This window comes from Fringilla coelebs (genome assembly GCF_963513975.1).
Source record: "Fringilla coelebs genome assembly, chromosome: 12".
Taxonomy (NCBI): domain Eukaryota; kingdom Metazoa; phylum Chordata; class Aves; order Passeriformes; family Fringillidae; genus Fringilla; species Fringilla coelebs.
The window spans coordinates 8,002,046-8,029,574 of NC_140038.1; the positions used below are offsets into that span (position 1 = coordinate 8,002,046).

The 27,529-nt window shown below is 39.4% G+C and overlaps 1 protein-coding gene across 4 annotated transcripts in view; it reads left to right on the forward strand.

Moving 5' to 3' along the window:
* THSD4 (thrombospondin type 1 domain containing 4) overlaps positions 1 to 27,529 on the forward strand; it is a 255,165-nt gene that overhangs the window by 109,572 nt on the left and 118,064 nt on the right. For all 4 annotated transcript variants that reach the window (XR_014616468.1, XR_014616469.1, XM_084214001.1 and 1 more), the window contains exon 7: positions 16,403 to 16,539. Coding sequence is in view for 2 of the 4 variants with exons in the window: in XM_084214001.1 (XP_084070127.1) it covers positions 16,403 to 16,539 (137 nt within the window). In the remaining 2 variants the exon portion in view is untranslated. The remainder of the gene's footprint in view (positions 1 to 16,402; positions 16,540 to 27,529) is intronic.

Sequence of the window (27,529 nt, forward strand, 5' to 3'; positions counted from 1 at the left end):
AGTAATATCCAAACTATGGGGTTTGCTTTTCTTGCCTGAAACAGCTGCAGATAGAATTGATGCTGTGTCTGCTGCATGAAGTTGGAGATTGTGTGCAGTGTTCCTTGTCAGGAAATCTTGCTTTTAAGAAGCAGGAAGACCCTGATGCCAGTTTTGTTGTGCTTTCTCAATCTGAATGCTGTTTGAGCATAAATCTGCTTTAATCACAGTGATATCTTGTTGAATATGATGGTAATCAATGTTAGGGAGCAGGAGGCTCCATCTGCCTGGGCACTCATTTGGCTCTTGTCACAGTACTTAATGAGCATCACAGAAATTATGGGAGTACTTCTGGAAAAAAAGGAAGTTTTATCCTGATTTTGTGGTTTGTAATTTATAGAACATGTCTGGTTACTATTTTGTCCAATGCAATAAAGCAAGTCTTAGTTATGGCAGGATCTAATATGAAGCATTCTGCCTAAAATGCTGTGTATTCTATCCATCATCCCTGAAACCATGAAAGGAGAAATGTCATGATTAAATGTCATGATTAATTTAATTCTTACAATCATAAATGAGTTTTCAGTTGAAAAACTGATGAGAAAAACTTCTATCTTAGCAATGTTGTAACCAGTTTGGGAATTTCCCTGAAACCAGCCTGACAGCTTCCAGTGGAAATACAGAAGAAAAATACAGTTAATTGCTCATCTTTGCTGTTAGCTAGTTGATCTAAGCTAAGCATATTGAATCATATATAACCAGCAGACATCCTTCTTCCCATTCCTAATCCTGCTGTGCTGTGCCAAGCCACACATCAGTACCATCAGCACTCCATCCACAATCACCACCCTCATGGAAGGGATTGTCTTGCAGTGGAAATAAAATATTAGATCAAGACTTGATTTCTGACTCCAGTTGTCTTCTAATATGCTTAGCTCAGTTGAAATGCATTTCATTCACATCTCATTCACATAAGCCATCCTTATTGTCCTTGAGGGACTCAAAGCCCATGTTGAAGAGATTCTCAGGGAATTTTCTGTGACTGTATTTGCTGCCTGCTGCAGAATGGAATCATGGCCTTGTGCTCACAGAGGTCTTTGCAAATGGAAATGGACATCAAGCATCAGTTAAACCATTTGACCAAACACATACAGACTGGACACACAACACAAGAGAGTTGGAAAATATTTAGAAGATAAATCAGTTTAAATAACTATATGTATTGTAAAATGCAAATTAATGTCTACACATTTGCATTTGGTTTTTTTCTGAAGTTTATATGGATATGACATATCCATATAGACTTCAGAAAAGTTTATATGGGTAAACTTTGTTGTTTAAAACCAACATGGTTTACCTTAGTTGCTGTGAACTAGCTTGTTGGCATAAAGTCTGTTTTTGGGAATGGAGAGAGAACTGAGGTAAGCACTTCTGTGCTGTAGAAGTATTGAGAGAAAGAATTGAAATCTAAACTGAAACTCACTGTTGAGAGGACTGATCTGGTGTAAGAAATGCCAGCTAGAGTACCAGGGCTGTGTATTGCAGGTTTTCCATCCCATGTAACAAGCTGTGCTACTTCACATTATTTACTTAGTGGCATAATTTAAAGCTTGGAAGGTGTTCCAGTCAGGAAAAAAGGAACAGAAACAATTTTCTTGATGCATCTGTGCGCCCCAAGGCAGTGCAAATTTCTGGATCAGGCCCTCATGTGCACTGGAGATGTTCTAATGTTAACCATCATGTGCTGCACTATGTCTGTGGCTGATATCTGTCTACAGTAATTCCCAGTTGTAACTAATACATCTTCCCATTTAATACAGTTCATAGGAAAATACCTCCATATGTTTTGAATTCTCTTGCATCTTCACTGGAGTTCTCAAGAGTATGCTGTTAATTTAATATATGATTTTGTTCCATATTTGTGTCTTGTGTAAGCTGGTCAATATACAGGCAATAAACTTGGAATAGCTGAAGTATTAGTGTATGTAAGGTTTATTTAGTAAAATGCTTGATAGGGTCAGTGTCCTTGGCTGTATTGTAACAGAAGCTCAGTGGGCTAATAGAGAGCCACAAAATTCAAAATATTTATTTCATCAGTAATCTCCTTCTCAGAATCTATCAGAATAGGTCATTTGCTTGGCAACATTTCTTGTTCCATAATTATTAATTCCAGAAGAATAGCAGTTAATGCAGCTTGAGATCTCCTGTGTTTTCCTCTGACTCTCCTCTGTTTTCTTTTAAAGGCACAGGGGTTGCACTGGTACAATGAGGCTGTTCCCTTGCAGGGACAGGGCTGTGCCAGTTCATATCTGTGCTCCTGTTTCCCTGCCAAGCATCTTGGAGTTTAGGAAAATGCCAAATAAAAGAGAGTATTGAGTGAGGATGGATATTTAATTGCTTTTACAAGCCTGGGTATTGAATCACAGTGCAAAACCCTCTTGTGTTTCTTGTTTAAAGAAGAAGTGGATTTTCCCCCCAAATCCACGATTATGCAGTATGGATTGGGCATCATATTGAGCAGGCTGCTTACTGGACTTAACCAGCTTATTTTCACCAGAGGAGCAGGCAGTATTTCAGAAAGGGGGAGGGTGAGCTGCTGAAAGCTTGTGTGTGCATATATAGTTTTATAGTGTTTGAGCCAGTACAGAATGGTTTCAATGGAAAATGGATAATCGTTAACATCAGCTTTTGTACAGCTGCTTTTTGGCTAAAAGAGAGGTAATTTGTATTTAAAGTCTGCGAGTGTGATCCATTATTTTTCATAACAGTGTTTTGCTGAAGTTTCCCCTCTTTGCCCCTCAAATTCTTTAGTTAATAAGGCTACCTCTGCTGTTCCAGCCCATTTTCTTGCTCTGAAAGGTCTGTACCAGGTGAACCCTAAATCACAAACTGTGCTTGCCCTCTGTTTTTGGATAATATTTGTGAATAGCTTACATATTTGGCTGCAGTCTTACTGCCAGACTTGAAAGGATTTCTGCATTACTGTGTTGCACTGAGTCCAACTTGAGATAGGGGCAGGGAGAGGAGCTTTAGCAAATTTTAAGGGAGCTGTAGTGATGTGTGTCCCTCTCTCTGTGCTATGTGCAAGCATTAATTGATACAGACATTTAAAAATCACCCGCACAATTAAACATTCATTCCCTCTCCCCCCTAATTGCTTTGGGAAGAATGAATGTAACTAGGCTGGACATGGTTTATTAATTTAGCTTTCTTGAGGGTTTGGAAACTTTTTTGCTAGTCCCAGTCTCCACTAAAATTCTGTATTGTTTTGTGTGGAGTAGCCTGGTTGCATGGACACAAAGCTATGGACTAATCTGCCTCACACCATCATTGTAAGGTGATTATAAATTTAACACCTTCAAGTTAATTTTCAGAAGAGCGAGAGGTCTTTGGAATGGTTCTGGTACTTTCACACAGAGGTAACTGTTGGTTACTGTGGTATGGAAAGGAAAAAGGGAAGCGTTAGGCAAATGTGCTGTGCATTGCTCCCCTTTGATGGCAACAGGTATGTTACCTTTCAAGAAAAAGAGTTTCTAGTTTTTAAGGCTCTACTTAACTACTATGTGATCATCCTGATATTTTCATTATTAGAGACTCATGGTTTGACCTCCAGCATCCTATTAAGACATTTATAGTGATGTGGTTCAAGGGCCAAATCTTAAGTTGGCAGAAACTAAGGTGCTTCAGGGTATGTGAGATAATTTGAAGCAGTTGCAGCATATGCCATTACAGAAACCTTTAAATCAACAGCCTGAAACACACATATATGGGTTTGATGTTTTCTAGGCATTTGAGGTGCAGTTACTCTGTGGGTTGCTTTTGGTGTAATATTTAAGATAACAGGTGATAACATTTTTACAAAGATTTTAAAGTGTTACATTACTTTTACTGTGTTGGACTCATGGCTGTACATTGATCAGGTTGTAGATACATTCCATGTATAACTTTGGGGACAGAAAATGATGTACTTTTATTATGCTTTCTGCAGTCCAGAATGGGAGGTAGAATTTGCAAGAATTGTGAAATTTCACAATTTACTTTCCAGAGAAAAAACCCCTAACCTATTGGAAATATTTTTACAATTAAGACTTTATGTTCCTTGGTGCAATTCTCTAGGACAGAGTCCAGACAGGTGCAAAAAAAATCTTCCTTATTTGTCATTTTGAACTCTGAACATCTGTGTATCTAGGACTGCCCTTGAGCATTGACATTTCTTTGGGGAAAAGCTGCAGAGAGAGGTTTGTTTGAACGGTAACAGTTTCCTTGATGGGGAGCAACAGTATCGAACTGTTATTACATGACAGCAAATATATTTTGAACAAAAGTGACTGCTGTGTCTATTTTAACTAGGCACTATGGAAGGAGAAATAAGTCAATAAATAAACGTAGGAAGGCTTGTGTGCTCTGTAAGATCTGAGGTTAGGAAATGGAGCCCTTCAGAAGAGCACAGTTTGTGCTTGTTCAGTTTGTCCAGTGCCAGTCTCCAGTGGTGGAGATGCTGCGGTCTCCATAAGCAAATGGTGTTATTCCTTCCATGGAAGTCTTCTGTGAAGCGTAATATAGATTTCCATGGTACAGCTTTGGCCTTTTAACTCCTGTCTGGTTCACAGCACACATAGGAAGGCTTCTATTCCCTTTTGTGTTTTATCTCTACCTGGAGACTGTCATCCCTTCTGCTTTTTCAAACCCCACTATCATTTGAATCTCCCCCTTTAGCTGTGTTTACTAGAGCTCTGGCTGCTCACTTTCTCCTCTGGATTGTCTTCCCATGGCCCATCAGAAGTGGACAGTGCTGCACTGGATGTTGGTCTCTGCTGTGATTTGCACATTGCCTTCTGGTTTATACTGACCCATACAGTGTTTGCTTTTCTTTTGTTAAGCTCACACCTTCAGTGCCTCACATTAAATGGCACCCACTGTCACTGCTCCAGATTCCTTGTAGAGTTATTGCTTCTTCGTTAGTTTTTCAGTCTGTGTTTGTGCAGGTGGTTATTCTGTCACAAGTGTAGGATATCATACCAATCCCTATTATATTTCATCCTGCCTTTTCAGACCCTTCCCCAAGCTGTCAGCATATTTTTCAGCTCTAATCCTTCCCTCCAGTACTGCTGCCTTTCCCAACTTGGTGTTACCTATGAATCTCTCTTGCTATCACATCATCTACCTCATGCATGAATACATAAGCTGGAGCTGTATTTGGGAAAGATCTTGCAGATTCTTTGTCAGTAGGTACCAAAACCCAGCCGGTGAATTACTGAGTGGTAATGAGTAATAGTTTTCAAAACAACTTTACACATCCCTTAGAGTAACTTCCAGATGTCATTTTTCACTGTAGAAGTGTCAGACACCTTTGAAAAGCCAAGCTGAATCACAACACTGCTTGTCAGGCATGCAGAGCCTGTTTGCAGAAGGAAATTAAAGGGGTTTGACAACATTTTTACCTTGGCACCTCCATACTGGTTTCTACTGCTGTGCTTGGAGGAGTGGGATGTTGGGTGATGTGATGCCGCAGATGAGCACAGGAGAGACAGATCCTAGTTTCAGGATAGAATTCTCAATGTGAAAATAGTCTTTTTCCAGACACCCATTTTCCCCTTGGCTGAGAGAGATCCGGGAGATGAGACAACTTAAGCTTTCTTGTTCTGAAATGCAGTTGCTAAGAGCATGGAGGCTCCAAGTGCTGCAGTCAGAGCTGGTGGAGCCCAGCTGGCAGCATCAGGGAGCAAAGCTGCCTCCCAGTGCCATCCAGTTAGATTTTCCCTGAGAAAAGATCACTGACTTGGTACCATTCAGTTTTCTGCAGGAATCTTAACATACAACAATCAAGGCATGCAAAGTTTGAAAATCTAGAAGAAAAATTAGAAGCAAAGTTGCTAAGAAATTTGGAGTCTCATCAATGATCATTGCAGCTTTTTATATAAGAATAGTCTTAAAAATGAAATATAATGTGAAACACTGAATGTTTAGGGTTTTATCTGCTACCAGAAGGGAAGCAGCTTTCAAGTTAACTGACTGAACTCCAGGTCACTGGCATCCTACTGAAAACATTGCTCTAATGAGCATTCATGTTTTAAAGTGATGTTGATGAGAGTGAAGGAAATAAATATCTTTGAGTATGTAAATAAAAGCACAGAATGTTTTAAGTAATCCTTAAGAATTTATTTGCCTATTAAAGGACTGTGGCAAGAGGCCATGGAAGCGCAGGACATTTTAGACCAGATAATAGCTATATTAATATTTAAATGAGTCTTTTTCATTATTTCAGAAACATTCCTCACCCCACAATAGTATTTTTTTAAATCTTAAGGCAATCTGTAAGTGTATAAGGTTCAGTCAGAACCTCATGGTAAGTATTTCCCAAAGGACAGTGACAGTGAGTCTGGGGCTGACTTTAGCTGCTGCTTGTTTCTCATTTCATTCTTTCTGCTGTGGCTCCTCAGGTGGTAATTTCTTGGTGGTGTTCCAGAGCAAAGAACCTTCAGTTAAAAACCTTTCAGAAAAGGAGTTTAGTCTGTTTTGTTGCTTTTCACATTGATCCATGTGTATCCTGTGTATAACAAGTATAAGCACAGGTAGTATATTTGAAGTCCATGTTCATCAAAGTGGCTGTGTTCATGTCAGCATAGAAGACTGTAAATGGTGAGGTTATCAATCAGAGGGATATGAAATGAGTCCAGGATCTGAATTTTTGGGTGTGAGGAAGCATTTCTAAGTGACTACTTTCTCTGAAGACAACGAGGAAAAAGAAGCAGGGAATGACAAGGATTTTTGTGAGTTCATCCAAAATTATTTCTCTAAGAAATTTTGGCAAAATCAGTCTGTTTAAGGAAACTAAAAAAAAAATGCAGATTGAGATAACTGAAAACATTATTATTATTGTCTCTGAATTGTCTAATTAAAGTAAAATGAAAGTTGACTTCTATATGCAATGATTTAAAATTATGTTCTGTCATTATTTCTTGTAAGTAATGATGTAACAATTTTCATTTTTAAAGACAAAATATTAGATTTCATCCCCCAAGCTAAATAACTCAGAAAAGTGTAACTTCAGAAAGCATTTAGACTTCATTGCAAACTGTATAGCTCAGTGCAAGTTTTGTTTAAGAAAGAAAAGAATGATTTTTTAAAAATTATTTAAAATTTTTTTTTGCCAGTCATGTAACGAAGTGAGAGCAGGCTCATTTTGTCTAGGAGCTGATATTGAGAAACAGCAGCAGTGTTGCCTCCTTCCCCTGCTGTCACTTTTGGCTGCTTGGTCCTTCTGTATCTTCATATTCAAGAAAGCTTAGGGTGAGGAGTGCATGGACAAGAGCATGCCATCCATTCACGTGAGGCAAGGCTTTCTGTGCAGCCTTGTCTGGAGTTTTATCAAATACTAGAGATTTTGTGTTATGGTCTTTTCATGGTAGGCATTACTTTGGGAGTTTTTACTGTTCATGTGCAGAGTTCATGTTTTAATAGGAAAGAGACTTCTAAGACATTTAACTTTAAATACACTTCTGTAAGAGATGACTGAAAGCTTTTGTCTGGAATGCTGCTGGGGGAATCACAAGCCTAAACTTGAATCTCCTTTCTTCCCATCTACCTTTGGCACTTACTATTCTGAAGCGTGACATGAAGTCCTCCAGCAGTAGAACTGATTTGAATAAAACTGCCCAAGCTGGCTGTGGGAAGTCTGAAGGCAGGATTTGAAGTTGTATTTACTGAAGTTGCCAGAATACTGATTTATATAATTTAACATTATTTGACGTTTCAAGTTTTTGGGGCTACTAGGGTGCTGATGGAGATAAAATCACATTTCAAATTACAGATCTGGATGCAAGCTGAGATTCCAGAGGCCAGTAAGATTCTAATACAGACAAACAGAAATAGTCAGTTCTTTCCAATTGTAAAGACAGACAGAAAGCAGTATCAAGTTCCTTCCAGAACACCCCAAGCTAAGAGCAGTTGGGAATGATAGCTGTCAGTGTCCCTCAGGAAGTGGTCAGCACTTCAGGGAATGGAGCAGGTTTTGGTATTTTTCCAGATGAGAAGTTGCACTGCATGTAGCAGGTTTACTTCTCTAATTAGTGCCAGTATAAATAAATATATAAATCTGGCCAGAAAATGAGTTTGTTTAGGCTAGTTGTATTATTTGTCCTCTGAAGTTTTGTCTATAATAGTTTGTTTCCTAAATATTTTAATTTTAGTTTTAATAAATTCTGTATAATATCACTGCAGGAAAAGGCATCTTTCATGAAATCTTAATAGTTGATCTTGTGATATTGTCTTCTGAGGGTTTTATTGATACACTTTTAGCTATCACTGGATATAAACAGAAACAAAAAGTTTTGAGCTCAAGCAATTGCTATTTGGTTTTCTTCTTACCTAGCCACATCTTAATAATTCTGATCTAAACTCTGAGGGCTGCTCTGAGAAACCTCACCAGAAGTGCAGTCCACATGAAGCTGCCATCCCCTGCCTGTGCTGAGAGCCAGAGGGGGCAGCTCTGTGTGGCTGCTGTGCACTCTGGAAAGTGTAAGTGATGGCTTGTAAACCAGATAAATGCCTTTTAAAAGAGCTTTTACTGATGGAGAGCCTTGATCTGTTTGCATAGGCCAGTGGAGACATCCAGTGGCCACTGGCTGACAAATGGTTGTCTCTGGATTGTGACTGCAAACACATGAAAGGCTGATGTGAAAAAAGACATTTTTAGGAGTTGGGTTTTTTCCCCCTTTAAATTCAGAAAGGAGTTCCAGATGTAACATAGTAAAAACTGAGGTCCGTGGAAGAAACTACATTACCTGGTTATGTCATTTAAAGGGGTGCTGGCCAGGAGCCTCTGTTAAACATTTCACTTGTGGCAGCTGTACTGAAGCCAGCAGTACTTACTGGTCAGGTGCCCATGTGAGCCACTCAGCTGAGTGCTTCGCTGCCCTGAAATTTCATAGAAGCACATCAAATTTAAATCTTTTGCTGATTTTCACACATCCAACTGAACAAGAGAGACTCATGCATGTGGTTTTATGAATTACTTGTTTCTATTTGGTTTATTTTAATTTCATTGAATAATAATCAACTTCCCAGTTATTTTTAAGGCATGGCAGTAAATCTGTCAGATATTATGAATAGTTTTTTAATGACAGAGGGGTTTGGGAGGAATGGAGATACCAGGGAAATTGAAGTAAATTACAATGCTTGCAAATTTCTTATTGCCTTAAACATTAATTATGAAGAAAAGTTCATGGAACATTGTGGCCTTTCAGAAATATTCTGTTCACTGAAGAGTAGAAAAAAAAAAGTGGTACATTCAGGTAAAGGTGAGGAACGTGTTGGGATGGTATCTTCCTTTTGGGCTCCGTGCTTGTTAAAATGTATAAGCAGGTCCATTATAAAAGTTAGATTTTTTTTCCCCACTTAATATCAAAACCCCAGTGCAGAAAGTATTTCAAATATATATTAAATTGTTGAGACAAGGTGAAGTAATAAACATCTTTATTACATGAGAAAATGAAAAGTGGAAGTAGGAAAAAAAAAAAAGGGCAATGTTCTTCCATCACTGGAATGAAGAATGGAAAATGTTTTTAGAAAAAAAATCTGAACCAGAGTAATAAAACTTTATAAGAAGTTAACAAAACTGAAAGGGACAAAGAAAAAAAATAAACACGACCCTTTCTGGTTATTGTCAAGAGATGTTCCCAAGCCTAATAAGGACAAAGTATCAAAAGAGACTCAAATAAAACAGACCACATCACATTACTATTTCTTTTGGAGACCCCAAACGTAGTTACATGATAATTATTTCCTGGAAAATGTTTGCATATTGTTATTTAGAAATCTGGCATATGATAACTGCTGTAAAAAGCATTATTCCTCTGACCACCTCAAAAGTTTGTAACTGTCCATCAGTGGAAAACCAGCCTAATTTGGGATCAGTTTTCTGTCATGGACCCCATAGTCTCTCCTAAACTGCAGAGCCTGAGCTCATGCTCCAGTCTGGTAACTAAGCCCACATAGTCTATTAGCCTAAACAGGGAAACCTTGAATAAAGTAGCTCTACTTTCTTGAAGACTTTTGTCGAGGCTGTGGTTCATATGCATTTCCCTTCTTTGTATAGGAAGCTGTGCCAACTGCGTTGCCTGTGTTTGCTAGTACAGTACCACTTGCCATCCACCCCAAGCTCCACAGGGGATCACTGCTGGATCAGTGTGGAATTGTCACATTTAGCTGTTTCTGGCCTGGGGTGGACTCTACAGAGGAGCTGCCAGCTTACAGCCACGGCAGGGTGTGAAAGGACCAGAATTCTGCTGTCGTGTACTGGACCTGTCTTTGTTTCTCTGCATGTGTCTTGAAGCACTTCCTGTATGAAAAGAAACTCTTTAAGGGGCCTTAAAGATCATGTAGTTCCAACCCCCCTGTGGGCAGGGTCTCCTTTCACTAGACCAGGTTGTTCAGAGCCCCATCCAGTCTGACCTTTAACACTTTGGGAATGGGGCATCCTCAGCTTCTCTGGCCAGCCTGTGCCAGGGCTCAGCGCCCTCACAGGGAACAGTGCTGGTCACCTGCACATCTAGTGCTGAAATCCCACCCAATCTCAGCATTGATAAGCCTTAACTAAAGGAGATGTTACATGGATTGACATAAGCACATCCCTTAAAAGTTTTTCCAGTGTCTGCTATGCTTCATTACACTTCCTGTAAAGCAGATTCATTGCTTTTATCATGAGTAAATACTGAATTACAGCCCATGGCAAGCTGGGCCCTGAAAATAACTGAGCTATGCAGAGACGACTTGTTCCTGGAACAATTGCTTCTGACACATCATGGATGAGTGTATCTTGGCTTGTTATGGAGAAGCACTGAAGTTGACTTTACAAGGCAGTTTGCACACAGAACGAAGCCTAATTTAAATTTGCTTAATCCCATAATGTAGTATTAACATGATTGTGATATTTGCTTGCCAAGAGTGTGCATGCCACTTCTGTGTGGGCACCCTCGAGGCATGTTTCTCAAATTGCACAGCTTGTTATTAACTATTTTTAGATGTTTAGGCAAACTTACAAAAACTGAGAAATGGTAAAAGCATTCTGTAATGTTCTGTGGAGAACTAGAACTGCTATGTAGATAACAACAGGGAGTCTGGATCTCACATTAAATTAAGATTTGGACTAAAGAACCATCAAGGAGGTTTTGTATATTCCAGTCCCTACCCCATGGCATGAGGAAAGTGAAATTCCTTTATGGTATCATTTATTCTGATTGCACCTACAGCCAGCGTTATCTGTGGCAGATTTAATGTGCGTGCTGTGAGAGGCAGTACGTGCTCCAGGCAGCTTCAGGTCTTTGGAGTTGAGACAGAAAGGAAGAACTTGGTACATTCTTTAAGGACAGTCAGAGTACAGTGTCATTTAGTTTACTGATAGTTCCATTCTTATTTGATTTGGGTATTATCTCCTGGGGCTTTTTTGGTCTGTGGCTATTTTTAATTTCCCTTTGAACAACTGAATACATTATTTATCAAAGGTATTGTGGTCAGAATGCTTTTTCTTCTGACATTTTTTTTCTTAAGAATATCATTAAATTGCAGTTCCATGCACTGGCAAGCTGCCTGCTGAGCTCTCTCTGTATCTCTTCAAGCTCACTGTGGAGCAGCTCAGTCACAGCCTGGCCTCCTCATCCTCCATGTCCACGTGCCTCCCCACAGCCTTTCTTTGGGCGAGGGCTTCCTGAGAATGGCAGAACAAGTTGGAAGAGGAAGCTGAAGGAGGGGAAGTACATGAAGTACAAATGCCCTCCCACACACTCTGTGTTGTGGAGGTGGAGGGTCAGGAGGCAGAAGGCCTGGCAGGGGAGTGGGACATGGGGGCTGTGCGATGCTGGAGGATTCTGGTCGTGTGGAAGGTGGAGCACGTGTGGCTCAGGGTTACCACACAGGGTGTCCAGCCCTGGTGACGGGCTGTGGGCTGTGCCAGCCCTGTCCAGCCCTGGGAAGGTGGCGTGGCTGGAGCTGGGGGACTGTGCATCCCTCCTTGCCACTCCAGGGCCCCTCAGCATGGCATGCCCCTCAGCACAGTGCTAAGATTTGAAAATGCTCTTTCTTGATGAAATGCAAGCAGCTCTATTCACAAACTCTTGCAAGTAGGGATGTTTCCGAAGGGGTGCCTTCCTGCCTTTTTCTAGATTTAGGTTCTCGAAAACCTGCGCGGTTTCTAGATTTGGGCAGGGTGTTTTGTGAAGGCTTTTATTTCTTACACTTTCACGTAACGAAAGGGCGTGGGATGAGGGTGAAATTTCGCAGAGGGGCGGGCGCGCAGAGGGGCTGGTTGGCCCAGCGCGCCGGGCAGCGGCTGGGGGAGGGCAGCGGCCGGCCCCCGCTGCGTCCATCGGCTCCCTCAGGGCTGAACCTGCTGGGAGCCGGCTGCGCTCCCGGGGAGCGGCTGCGCCCGGGGCGAGAACAAGAGGAGAACGAGCGCGTTCGGTCGGAGGGAGTTATAGCTCGTTTTCTCTCTCCCGGGAGTTTTTCCCTCGGGCCACGCCGCGCTTGGCCCGTGCCCGGCGCTGCTCTCGCCCTGAGGCGCTCGGGGCGGGCCGGCCTCGCCTCACCGCGGGGACACCGTCTCCGGCCGGGAGCGTGTCGTGGGCTCGGATACGCCACTGCTTTCCCTGTCGTGGAATTAAAAGATCAGGATTGATCTTTGGCTGTTAGCCTGTGAATCCATGTGGAGAACCCTTCTCCCTTGCTCACTCGTGCTTCCCAGCGGGCATGCGGCTGCCGTCCCCTCTGCAGGGCCCGGGAGAGGCCTCAGCCGAAAATGCTGCTGGAGAGACAGTTTGAACTCCAGCCACTGGCTGTAGTGTGATAGCACATAAATTACTCTTTTGCCCTTTAAAAATGTGTGGATATGTTTGACAGTTGAATTTTTCTCCTCAAACCTCTACAGCACTGAAATCTGCAATGAAATGTGTTGATATTTGTGATTTAAGTTTGATCAGTAAAATCGATCTTAGGAGAATGGTGGAAAGTTTTCACTGCAGTGTGTGCTGTGTGGTGTGCAGTTTGTAAGATGTGAGGTCTTGCTGTTCTTATTGGGGACACGGAAGGCAGTAGAACTGTGCCGAGGTCCTGCTTTAGCATTCCTGGCTCTTATTCCTCACAGGGAAAGGTGGAAGGTAAGTTTCAACAGAGGACTTGGAAAAAAACCAACTCCCGAGTCTTGCAGTTTGGAGAAGACCAGGATGTCCCTGAGGTACTTTAAGCTAGTTTGCTAAGGATGTTATAAGGAAAGTACTGTTTTTTTGATTTAGATACTTTTTCAGTCTGTAAAATGAAAACCAAACATTACATGTTACCAGCATTGTTCACTAAAGGCACCTCCTTCAGTTAAATCAATAATGAGTATGTCTGGCAGAACCTGTGTGGCAACATTAAATTTCATCCAAGTCCTCAGTTTAATAAAGGGGGGATAAGGTGAGACTTTGCACAAGGACTTGGTTATGCTAAGGTGAGCTTGGGAATAAAAACCAAATACACTAGGAGGACATGTTAAACAGTACCTGTATAATTAACTGTCCTAGAAACTGTGCCACACTTCAAAAGAGCTGAGGATGTTTTTGTGGAAATATGTCTTGCTGCCAACAAGTTGGGAAGATAGATCCTTTTGTGAAGTGTGTGATCAGCTGACATGGGAGTCAAAAATGTGGCCTGTGTGGAATCAATCGCCTCACTGCTCTTTGTTTAATTGAGATTTTATGCCCAGTTGCCAAGCCAGTACTGCAGCTTGACCTACTACCTAAACTGTAAAACCTCAAGAGTTGTGGCAGAACACATGGTAAGGGAGTTTTTTTTTTTTTACTAGTGAGGTGTCTTGTTCTACATAGGAATTCTAAAATGGATTTGTTCTGCTGTAATTTCTGCATCTTACACAATAATACATAATGCTTACATAAAATCCTTATGGGAAATGCTTGTCATTCAGCAGGAGCAGTTCAGTTAAGAGATTCTGCTCTTTGTAGACAAGTTTTTTTCAGATCATTCACATTTGGGAATGTTGTCTTTTGGTGGTGTGGTTGGTATATGCCTGATCAAGGCAGTACCTTAGACATGCTTATCAAAAGAATCTGAATATTGAAGGCCAGAGGGTTATAGAGTATATAGAGTTAAAGCCTGATTTGTTTTTTTGTGGTCAGAGACAGTAACTGTTCTAATACTTCTTTTTGTATGAGTGGGAACAGTTCCTGATGAGAAAGAATAAAACACAGAAATAATGAAATAGGAATTATATTTTTACACAGTAAGTAATCTCAGCCTGCTTGGGGGTTGTTACTGTGCTGCATTAGCAATGCAGTAGGCTGACCTACCGCAGCAGAAGTGAGGGAGGAGAGAGATCCAGGAAAAAATAACATGCTCCAGCAGGTAATTTTTTCATCTCCAAATAGCACAGAATTTTCACTGGGATCTAGAAGGCCAGCTAATAATTTAAAGAATAAATATTTTAAAGTATCAAAACTATGGAGGGGATGATGAGAGGAAGAATATGGGAATGTGAGGCTTCAGGATACTGAACTTAAGGGAACAAACAGAAGATAAGGATATTTCAGAAACCCTAAATGGCTTGTTTGACTTGATGTTAGAGAATGGAAAGATAAGAAATGTACTCTCCAGAGGTGCTGCTTGATTGCTAGCTTTGCATGTTATGAAAATAGGACACTTTCAGACAGAGAAAAGGAGAAGTTGACTTAAATTGTAATGAATCACTGAAACTGGGTTATATTTGTTGGGAATTCTGAATATAGTTATGTGTGAAGTGATGAAGCTGCTAAGACTAAAGCTCAGTTTATCATTAGACCTGACTGTTACACTTGGAGATAGAACTGCAGGAAATACCTCAGTTTGGGATTTTACTGTTCTGTTTTTTGGTTGTTTTTTTTTTTTTTTTGGTGGGGTGGGGGGTTGGATTGTTTGATTTTTTTTTAATAACTAAATGAAGTAATTGGAATCATAAGCTAGTGAATCTAAAGAAAAGGTAACCAATGGATCAATGACCTAGTTGAACATGGCATGGCTTCTGCAAAAAATCCAAACTCAGTAAACAGATCTTTGACCTCTCTTAAAATGAGTAGATGTTTTTGTGGGTTTTATCAGAAGGTTGCCAGACACAAAGCATGATGTATATGAGTGCAATTAAATGAGTTCAGCTGTATGAGGCAAAATGTAAGATACAGAATTGCTCTGCATTAATTCTGTGTCTTCAGAGGGGGTAACTGAAGTTGAGCTGAAATTTTGGTACTTCTGCAGTTGTTTAATATATAATTGAATTGCTTGCTTTTGTTTATTTTGGATTTTTGTTATTTCTTAGCTGAATATTCAGAAATATGCTGAAATCGAGTAGAAAATCTTGTGAGTGCAATGTTTTGGCATTAAACAAGGGCACATAGAATTTCCTTTGACACTTAGATTAAATGGTAAGCTTCAGTTTCAGTATAGGGGATGAGCTGAAGCTTTATGAAGTGAGAGGAATTTTAGTTCATTATTGTGGCAGCAATGAAAGTGTCGTCATAAAAAAGGATTTCTGTTTGGACCTCAGTGCCACTGAGTATCAGCGCGACTCGGTTGGGAAGAAGCTGAAGATACTGTTAATGTCAGTTAGCAAGGGTAATAAGCTGAGAGCTACTCTGACCTGACAGATGATTTGCAACAGAAAGGCTACACAAATGTGTTAACAAACCTGATAGCATAAGATGTGGGGAGTGTTAGACTGTATCTGCTCAAGGAACAGATTTTCACAGGGGAAGATAGCATGTCTTGCTTCTTGTCTTCTGTGTTCCTCTCACCCAGAATTCAGGGGACTGATTTCCTTTTGGTTCTTGCATGTCAGCAGAAATCACAGGGCTTTGAATGATAATGCATTTTATACATTTTTGAAAATGAAATTTAATTGAGTTGAGTTGTAAAAATGAAGAGAAAAAACAAGAGATTTTTAAAAAATGTGCATCTGTCTTGTTTAGAATGTTTTTCAGTGTTGGATGTTTGTATGCCTAACAGACCTGAGCAAACTGGGGACTATAAGTGAGCCCGATTTGATGCACATTCTTCTGATGATGGTGTAATTTTTCTGACACTCAGGAGTTATGGAATGCCATAATATGTCACTGTGCTTTAGGAACACGAACCGGGCAATGTTTTTAAGGAACTAAAAGTACTCTTGGTCATTTAGGGAAGCGTCAGTCCTTAACAACTGAGGTATTGTTTACACCCTGATAAGGGGTGTTGGAATGCTTACCTTGGAGTTGGTTTTTTAATCACCGTTCATTTGGTGTGGTCACTTAGAATGCATTGTTTGCATATTTGTTTCTTCCCCTCAGACCTTACTGCTCCTTTAAGGAGCTTTTCCTTTTCCAATCTACTGCTGTGCTCTTTGTAACGGGGCCTTGCGTTGTGTCCACAGTGAAGGGGAGTCAGAAGTGTGAGCTGAACTGCCGGGCCATCGGCTACCGCTTCTACGTGCGCCAGGCGGAGACGGTGATCGACGGCACCCCCTGCGACCCCAACGGGACGGCCATCTGCGTGGCAGGGCAGTGCAAGGTAAGGCACGGCTGCCTCAACTGCCCAAACCTGGCCAATGCTGGCTTCAACTTGCTTCTTTCTTTAAAAATTTATGTGTGTTAAAGTAGATGTGAAAAACATTAGCTTTTATTATTGCAGGTTGGGGGATTTCTTAACTAACATTTGTATTTACTGAGAACAAACTAAGGAGTGCTGAATGGATGCATTCAGGAGGTGTTTTAGCCCCAATTAAGGTGTCTGCCAATGAGCTTTTTCAACATATTTTACTTTCTACAGAAGAGGTTTTTTGAAAGAACCAGAGCAAAAAGATTGAAAGCTTAAATAAGAAAGAAATACAATATCTTTTTTTGATTCAGTTTTAGAGTGGAGATATTTTTCAAAGTCTGCAACAGAATGGTTTCTTTTGATTGCGTTATAGCTGCTTGTAGTCAAACTTTTCTGATTGGGCCATGTTTGCCTCAGGTCTTACTGGCTTCCTTTTACTCAGCAGTGATGTTCTCTCAGAAAACAATTGAGTGGTTACATTTCATGGGTTCAGAAAGAGCTGCTGTGTTGACTTTTTGCCATCTGCTGTGTAGATTCCATTTGCAATGAATAAATACACTTTTTGCAAGATGGTAGCAATTTTAAACAAAATGTTACAGTGTTTAGAAAAAAGTTTGTGATCTTTCAAGGGAGGTTAGTGAAAGAAATAAATTCCTAGCGAGGGGCATTTGACGCTTGGCTGATGTTTCCTATATGTGTTGGCAAAAGCTGCAGAAGTGGCTCAGATGTGACTCATGAACTCAAATAGTGAAAGGTCAAGTTCAGTTTAAATAGTTGGTTTGCCACGGGAAATCACTGATGAATACAGCCTTGTCCTCTGCATGTCCCAATTCCTCTTACTTGTGCACATCTGGACAATGCCATGTTTGTTTCTGTTCTGTTTCTTAGTGCAAGCAAAGCCATAGCTTTGAATTTCCTTTGTACAGGATAGATCTAGATGAAGTTGGTTGTGCTTTAAAGCTTTCCTTGATCTCAATCTAATTCAGAAAGGGCCAGAAACTTGTTTTAACTGCATTTCTGATCTATGACTCAGAAAACTGATAACTGAGTTGGGCCTAACGAATGTATGGTCTCTATCACCCTCTGTTGGACATTCTTTTACATTACCAGAACAATAATACCCCTGTGTTACAAACCATTACCTATTTTGTTCCCAGGACCATTGCTTTTGGTTAGTATTTTCAGCTTACCTTATCCTTAAGAGGAAAAAAAGATGGAAAATGCTGATATAATAAAAATTATTCAGAAATATAGTAAAGAATATGGTATATGAGATGAAATAGTCCTTTAAAAAACTTGAAGTGAAAAAGCCCAACAAATTAAGGTATTTCATCATAAAAGCATATTGTCTGTCTGTGACACTGTCATAATGGGCACACATACTAACTCTAGTGCTACAAAAAGCTTACCTTTCATTGAAATGATTGTGTATTCTCTGAATCCTAATGAAATTAAAACTTCTTAAATTAATTAAATACTTTAAAAATAAAACTAGGCAAAGCAGGAAGAATGGGGTGATATTCTGCCTATGCAGAAGAAGTGGAACAATGATCTTGATAATCAGTTGCATTATTTCTGTATAAGTTTGGCTTTCTGCACACTTGAACAATATTATTTCTGATGCATTTTTTAAGTGAACAAATGTTTTCACTGACAGTCCTATTGAGTTCCACTTCTGGTTTTTTCTAGTTTTTATTTGGTGCCACAGCTGGTTATTCCTAATACATATGCTTGGAATATGTTTCGCTGTTATTGAGTAGATGTTGTTTTTGTAAATACATTTGCTACTTCTCTTCTAACCCTACATTTTGACAGCGCTATTAAATTAAAGAGTGACTGCCAATGGGAATTCCTTCAACTTGCTGTTTAGTCAGAAGTGTCTGTTTTCTTCCTTCAAGATTTTTTTTCTTCTTTTGTGTGGAATGAGTGTATCCTTACATTTCTTCTAGAGAAAGAGAGAATACTGAGGAGACTTTACTAAACAAACTATGAGAAAAGAATGTTCTTAATAATTCTGACCTTGCCCATAGATTGAGAAAGTGCCTCTAGGGCAGAATGTTGCATTTGTTTTTGCATGTGTCTGGGACACTCCTACTAGGAGAAGCCGTCCCAGTACCTGGGCAGGTGTGAGCACCGACTCGAGGTGGTTTTGGAGACAGAAGCGTTACCTGGGAGCTGTGAAGAAATTGGTTTGGCAGAGATGTTGGTTACCACGCGGGGGCGCGCTTTACAAAGGATCATTCAGCATTCCACCCAAAATTCTGTTAGGGTGGGAACTGCAGATACCTCCCTAAGGTGCGTGAAACAATTATTTTCTGTCTCCTGATATTTATATTATATTTTCTCTTGCCATGTAGTTTGTTTTCATCTTCCAGCTAACTGCTGACCTTAATAGAAAAATATCTAACAGTTTTAAAATACACATTGTAACTTAAGTAGCAAAATGATTGGTAATAGAGATTTTACTTGCCTAAAACAAAGAGCGCATCAGCTATTGAAAACCTTGCTAACTCTCTAGGGAGGTAACTTGTGTCAGCTATAGGAAGCATAGCCAACCATGCTAAATGTCCATCAGAAAAGCAGGATGAGGCAAGGAGCTCCTATTTGGAACTGTGCTGGTGTGTGCTAATGTCCAGGTAAGAGAACTATAGATGACATTATTGTTTTAAGTTTGCCTTTGAACTGATGTGAAATCTGGTGCTAGGTAGTTGTGAGTAGCAAATATTCAAGTTCAGACAAAATGACCAAGCACTGGATCTTTATATTTGTTCTTTTCCTATTGTTCAGCAGCCTCTTGTTCACAATCTAAAGGATGGAGCTCCTCATTCTTCTATGGAGCTGCTGTCTGAATCTATAGTTCTGCTATAAATGACCCAGGAAAACAGACCTTATCAGGATCAGATGTTGCTTACAATGGCATTTAACATTTGCAAAAACACCAAACAAAACCCAAACCAACCAAAATGGTATTACAGAATATCTTCATTTTAAAAGGTTCTTAACTGCTTTTATATGTGCTACATACATAGCAGTGTCTTGGAAAAGGTTAGTTTTGCCTCAGTTTGAAGCAAAAGTAGGTGCTGAAGTGCAGCATAGAATGGCTAATCCAGATTCTGGTTGCCTCTGCTCCACACTCTGTTCTCCTGTCAAGTGTGGTCAGGAATGTCTAACCTGCCTATCAGAAGCAGCTTGAGATACAGCAAAGTAATAGAGTGTTGTGTACCTTTATTTCTGCAATTTTGAAAACAATAATTTTTCAGGTGTGGATGTCTTTATAAAAAGGTAGGATATAATCCTTATCTGCAGTGTGCCTTTGTCTTCATAGATTGGCTGGCAGTAGAAAATGCACCCCAGCTTTGAGCTTAACTGTATCACTAGAGAACTCGTTCTGAAAGCAAATGCTGTTATCTGTAATGATGGAGTGACACAATTAGGGAATTTTATTATCCTTGAGTTATGCTTCTCTTTGAACTAGTTTGAAAATGATGTTGAAAATGATAAATCCAAAGTAAATCTGAAAAAAATCTGAAGTTTTCAAGAATGCTTGGTATAGCAGTGGAGTGGAAAATAAAATACTAGATGTTGTTGGGCCTTTTTTCTGATTAAACTGTTTGATGTATATCTGGTTGAAAGTGAAGTTGGGTGTTTAGGAATAATTAATTATTCCCTAGGTTGGAATAATCAAATGATCACTCCAGCTTAGTTTTAAAGAAACAAGATAAAGTCCTGGGGTACACTGGTATAAAAGGAGGCTGGGAGTGTTCGTGGAGAAACATTCAGTAACAACAGTCCCTTCATGTGGTTGTTCATAAAAAAGCCTGAAGTCATGATCACTGTTTTTTTTCTGAAATATTGGATTTCTGTGATGGAGAAATTAAGTGTAGACAAGAAAAAAGGAGCTTGGATGAAAACCGAAAATAAGTGTGGTCTCAGCTATTCCTTTTTCTCAGTCCCTTGCCAAGTATTCATGGATGCACTCTAACAAAACAAGCTATGGCAGCCCATAGGAAGATAGATTGCAGCACTGTCCTGCATTCACAAATGAGGAAACAAATGAAGAGCTGTGTATTTTGCATCATGGTGGAGGTGAAGTGTTTGATATCATGTCTCTTATGCAGAAATTACTAAGATATAGTTAATACCTTTTAAGTAACCAGTAGAACCGAACCTGTTTTGTGTTAGATTACAGCAGTTCAAAGGAAAAAAAAACAACCAAGAAATTTCAACCAGTTGAAATACATTTGATTTCAATGAAAGTTTGGGAAAGCAGTTGTAAAAGAGAGTCATGTAGCTAGTGCAGGACCCCTCTTTTGAGGTTAAATAGCAAAAGGAAACAAAGTAATTTAGATTTTATTGTAAAGAAACAAAGAGGGGTGCAGCAGAAGTAACGTTCTGAAACTCACATTTAAGGGATCTGTTAAACACCTGGACAAACCAGCAGTGGGGAGAAAGCTATTAAAAGGGTGGCTGGCTGCATATTCATTCTTGTTCTCCTATTTAGAAGAGAGGTGAAAACTTTGCAGTTACTCCTGCAGTATAAATGATACCTTTTGCTGTTAATTGGCTGAATTATGTTTCTCATCCTAGAAATGTTCAAGCCATTTGACTTTCAGCATCTCATTGTAATGGTTAGTTTGGAACTCCCAAAAAGGGCTTTTAGATTCCTCTCTGCAGAATGCTTAAAAAGGTCCTTGGTTAGCTGCCTGAAAGTAGAGATTGCCAGCAGACCCCCTCAGACAGGTGTTGACGTGGGAGCATCTGAATTTGGCTTACTGACCATGTGCTCTATGGCAGTAGAGGCTCTGAATGAGCGGCATCAGCTTTGTACCATTGTCCCAGAAAAATTCTGGAAAGGGCAACTCACTCACTGTGGGGGGTGGTGTGTCGTGTCATGCACAAAAATAAAAATGAAGAAGCTGTTCTTGAATTTATTGTTGTCTCCTAATGTTTATACTAAAAGACTGTCACTGTAAACAGTCACAAATTCTTTTATCATGATAAACGTAAAAAGAGCAAGGGGATTAAAAAAGAATTGCACAGCATTACAGCAAGCTCGTATATCACATATTTCATGAGAATTCTCCTTTGGTTGTGTGCTTTCTGCTTGCTTGCATGGTGTCTGTTACCAGAATTTAACCTGCAGTAGAGTTGGAATGTGCAGTAAAACTTTAAGTTACTATACATTAAAAAAAGGACATATTTATGTTAGAGACAGCTTATCAGCAGATTGATGTGTTCTCATGGCAGGTGGGGTCATGAAGTAGAAGGGGGGCTGTTTATGAACATTTGTGAGGAAAAATAAAGGCTTTCATGTGTGAGGATTTATGAGGTGAGTGCTAAAACAATAATTGAAACAATAAATGGAATTAGTATTTAATTTTAATTTGATTTGTTTTGGTACTTTCTCTGTCACTTTCAATCCATGCTGCCTCCTGTGATATCTGTGGTCTGGAGATCAGGGTTTTTTCTTTGTTTGCAGTTGTACTCCCTTGTGCTAGCAGTGTTAGCTGTGTTGAGTAGTGATATTTCAGGTCTCATGTGAAAGTCAGAGTTCTTAGATATGGAGTTCTTAAATACAGTATAAAAGTGTATTTACTGCTAAAGGTTGTTAATCTCTCTTTTTTTTCAATGCTCTTATATCTGGTGACAGTTGAGCAATGGTAGTATTTTAATTATTGTTACCACTGATAAATCACTGATTAAATGAAAATTTTATTACAATTCAGTAACTTCAGGAACTTCAGAATTTAGGCACTAGGACTTTTACTTTGTTAATTATAATAAACTATCAGATGCCAGTAACCCAGAAGTCTTAGTGAAAATAGAGGAATTTTTAGAAAGCAAGGACAGTGCAGCAAAATGTCTGACCTAAGCTGATTTTTACTAAGGAGCCAAAGAGTAAGTTAGTGCTTAATTTTGTTTTGATGACTTCTAGGAGCAAATTGAAAATGCTAATAACTGTAACAGAATATTCCAAAATACCAATTATTTAGTCAGGAAACTGAAACAGCAATCTTGGAAATCTACAGGAAATTAAGTATTTAGGCTTTGTTTTCATGTAACTACATTATAATATTGCTTTAGAGCCTGGAGAGGGTCCAGTATGTTTTTAGGCACTTCTATTAAAACAAAGATTACAATTTTGGTAGACCAGGATAGGCAAACTTGTCGCATGAATAAATAAATCCTTGGGAAGAAGGTCCATAGAGGCTGTATGTATCTATTTTTCTTTTTATGCAGCACTTGCACACATAGATATAGATGACCCAGAGCAAATAATTGAGGAGCTGCTCTGTTTTAAAATATACTTGAAGTATTGACTCTCTGTGTTAGACCAAAACTGTGAAAACTGTAACTCTTGGGTTAGGCAGGTGCCACTGTGTGACTGTCTCGTGGAGAGACTGAGGCCCTGGGTGGCTGCTTGGTTGCTTCAGAGAGCTGCTATGGATGCAGATCCCTATTCCAACCCAGGTATACAGGCTGCTCTGCGGTGGGTTTCCTGTGGCACCTTGGATATTTAATTTACCCTCTGGTTGTTGGTAGTGTAGCTTGTGCAAGGGCACTGAGTGTCTGCTGATTGTGCAAACTGCACCCAGAAGCTTTTTTTTGGATGCTGTAGCCCTGTTAAGAACCAGTTTTTTAACCAAGGTGGAGCCCAGTAGTTATGTGACTTCCCTCCCCTGGATGGCTTGCTGGCAACTGGTTCTCATCTCTTCCATGTGGTACATCTTTGTCCCAAATGTGTTTTTAATGTCCAGCTTCTCCACCTCAAAATGAGAATTGTGTGGCAAATCTTTGTTTCGTAGGATTAATGTGATTTGTTTGTCCTAATGCTAGTGAAATGTACTTAAGGCCAAATTAATAGCAGAGTGTTCTGTTCTCTGTAACAAGCTGGGTTTGTGTAATTTATGTATATTTTGACCATACTTGTCTGCAGGAAGTTGTGCTTTGCCTTTCAGCTAAACAAAGGTGGGAGAATATTCTCAGGGAAAGCAATAATCTGAGTCTTGACCCTTTGCTGAGACCAGAGTTTGAATTTTTGTGCAGCAGGTCATGTTTACAATTTAGATACAATTTAGTTTCACAGAAATCTATGCAGAATTCCCTTCAGTTTAAATTTCACAATGCTTAAGCTTTCACATTAGGGTTTTGTTTTTTTTTTTTTAAAGTTCAGAATGAAAAAGTTCCTGGATGCCATCTGGTACCACCTCAGTCTGTGAAATTTAATAAGATTAGAGCTTGAAAAATGGTGTACAGCTAGATCAAAACAAGCCTATTCAAACTTGGTGAAATTGAATTTTTAACAGAACCTGAAATCAGCCAGATTTTTATATGACTTCACACCAAAACTGCCTCTACAGCTCTCTGTTTTCTCCCCACAAGTGCCAGGGTGTCTGACTTTTGAAGTCCTAGAGAGTGGAGTTACATGAATGTACGATAATTTAGTTTTTCATTTAAAGCAATGCAAATTTCTGTAATTCTGTGTTTGCTGAGAGAAATCACAAACTGACAAGATCACACTTAATGGCTCGTACTTCAGAAAAAAAGTGATGTGAGCTCAAAACCTTCTGAAAAAGTCTATTGGTTTGCAAGTCTGTGGCCTATTTTGGCATCTCAGACATTTCATTATTGCAACAACAGATTTTCCCTATTTGCAGAAATAGCATCAAAACTTGAACAAAACAGAAATGTGATCGTATTACATAAAACTGACATATTTAATCCTTTTATGGCCACAGGCTTCTCTGCAGTCACAGGACTATACTGTGTTCTTGCTGATGAAGAAGCAATCCAGTTTTCTGGGGTTCTGACAGTACAGTGTCTTTGAACAAGAGCATTTATACCTTGCTCAGTGAAGTCATCCAAATGCTTGTGAATGACTTCCTTGTCTTTGTAACACAGACACCTGACCTGTTCAAAGCCTCCTGTAAAAACCTGCTTGAGCACGTGCAATAAAATGGATCAATTTTATTTTTAAAGTATGGTGTATTTAAATGTATCAGTAATATTTGCCACATGACATTGTTGCCTTCTAGTTTGAAGCAGATTAATGTGGCACCTAGGTGCATTTCATGAATTGAAGATGTGGCCAGGGTTAAAGTTGTTGTGTCCAAAGTCAAGTGATCCTAGTAGTTCACTGGGAGTGTTTTAGTGTAGTTTGCCTTGTGTGTAATTTTTACAAATCCTGTGATGTGGAAATAAGAAACATACATATATATGTATCTCATAACAGGGAAAGATAAATTTGAAACAAAAATGTGTTTTCTTCTACAAAATACAAAATGTTTTCACAGAGATTGCCTTTTTCTTTGCATACTAGAGCTGTGCCTATAATTGTAGTAATGCTGTGTTCCAGGCTGTTGACCTTGCAGAAATCAGAAATGTCAGACTTGTTAGTTACTGATATTGGACTGTTGGTGATGCTATTTATATGTAGTCTGGCTTATTCTTATCAAGGTCATGAACACACAAGGAACTGTGGTGACAGAGGTGGGAATGTGCAGATCAGTTTGGTTCCTGTGTAAATATGAAAAATATCTGCAGAATTCTAGTGAGCAACTTAAGAAACTAGTTGTGACAAAAAGCAGTCCTCTAGTCCCAAATGTTTCTGTGACAGAGGCACTTTCCTTCCCCTCCTGTCTGTGTTTATTCCCTGTACCCCAAGCTGTAGAGGGGTGTGAGTCTTTACACAGGAGTGTAATATATTTCTGCAGACATTTCAAGTGTGCCTTGGTGGTATCTTAGACAATGCAAAGTGGAAGAATTGCTTAGCAGAACATTTTTGAAGGGGACTAAGTTCCTGCTGTGATGTTAAATGCATGTTCTTGCAAAGGAGATGCTGCTTCTTCAACATCTTGACATAAGTTTCCAATAAATGAATGTAGTCTTGTTTTCCTAAAAGGCTGTTTCCCACCATACCTGTATGACTGATTTGTACCCTTTAGCACACACAGTTTGACCCAGTTATGTAGAGTGAAAAGTGGAATGAAAAAAATGAATTGGAATTCTTTAGTTGTAACTTACTTGGTGATTTTGTTGATGATATTCAGAGCAGAACCAAATCTAGACAGTTCTGTCATGGATTTGTAGTCACACAGGTAATAAAGAGCATTCTGTGGAGGAGATAGTGGGGGACTTTGGAGTCTTAAACAGCTTGGGTAGTATGAGAAGGAAATGTTGTTTTCACACACCTGTGCAGTATGGGCAGTATAGCATATATCTTGAAGAAAACATGGTTTTAAATCAACTGCTGTTTGCTAAGGTTAGAATGTGCTTAGGGGCTGGATGTGACGCTACATTATTGCAGATTCCTTAGAAAACAGTGACTGTGAAGCTTGTTCGTGTCAAGTAGGAAATAATGCAGCCTGGAATTGCTGCAGCTAGAGACTCAAGAGAATAGGTTTGCCTTCCATTTGCTGTGGGTGAAGGGTTATACAATTACTACAGTTCTGTTCCTCATTTCAGTAACTAGCTGTAGCTGGAAAATTGATTTTACTCACACTAAAAAATCAGTTTCCTAAAAGAAATCAACCTTTTGGAAAAAGGTAATCTTTTTAGAATAGCTCTTAATTTTTCCCTGAGCTTTCATGATCCAAAGCAATATGAGCAGGAGGCAGTGACACTGTTCCGTCGAGGAAGAGAGGTAGCTGATAGGGGAAAATTGGGGAAACATACCTATTAGAAGAGAATCCAGGCTTGCATCTCAACAAATTTTGCAGCAAATTGATCCATTTTTAGCAACCTCATTGCTGCTGAAAGCAATTTTAGGCTAAAATTAATTAGTTCCATTAACTATTGTGCTGGAACTTGAGATGGTGACCTTATGAAGAACAGCAGAAACATATCTTGGACCTCTGATTTCTTCATCTGGTCCATCAGGATTCAGGACACCTTTTCTGTTGTTGCTGAGGAAATTGTCACTTCAATGAGAATACTCTAGGCAACACATTGGCATCTTGTTTTGATTGGTTTCTTTACTTTTTTTTTTTTTCCCTTTTGGAATGCATTTAATGGTGAATTGTTTTCTTTTTGACAGGTTCTTTGGGAGCAGGCAAATTTTTATAGTGATGGATGTCTCTGTGCTGAAGAGAACATTATTTTAGGGGGAACAATGAATTTCTTGGAGCTACTAGTAATTCTGTAAAAATGAAAAAATTTTATTCATGCCTTGAAATTCAGTGCAATAAACATGCATGATTTTTTTCTGAGCATAACTAGCTAGTATATATTACATGTCTTCAAAAAGGGAGTGATTCAATGTAGGTTTTTGGGTGTGCCTCACCTTCCCCCTGCTTCTGGTGCCATTTGACTTCAGTGATTCTACATTACTTAGATATATTTCTGTATTTTAGAGACTACATTGGGCTTTTTGAGCAACTCTTGAATCGTCTTGAGGTAAAAGTTCTACATTTTTGTCTTACTGAATATTTTTCTTCAGGTGGTTCAAGCCAGATGTACCATGCACACATAGAGGTAGTGCTTTAGCAGAGGTAGTGCTTCTACTTTAGTGAAGTGAAAATGTGGTTTTGGGTTTCCATCATTTTCAGTACTTAAAATGCAAAGACCGCTATGTCTGAATTTACCTCAGCCATTGCAGAAGATCTCTTTGGGGTTTGTGTTGATAGACCAGATCTCATTTTGGTACGCTTGTGTATGCGACCAAAGCTGAAGAAGAACTTGGCTAACCTTTCCCACATTTTTAAAAATAGAAGTCCTCACATTCATGCAGGTATTTAATGATTTAAAATTCTCATAAACAGTGCACATAAAAAGTTTTAGCTTATGTAGTAAAATAGTAAAAGGACTGAATGTGAAAGATCAAGAGGTATGAAAAAACAAGCATTCACTAAAGCTTATTTAAATGAAATGTGAACACAGGCAAATTGGTCCCTAAATTAATATCAAAATATTAATTTCAATGTCTGCTGAGAGGGAGGAAACAACTGTTAAAATATATTCAGGT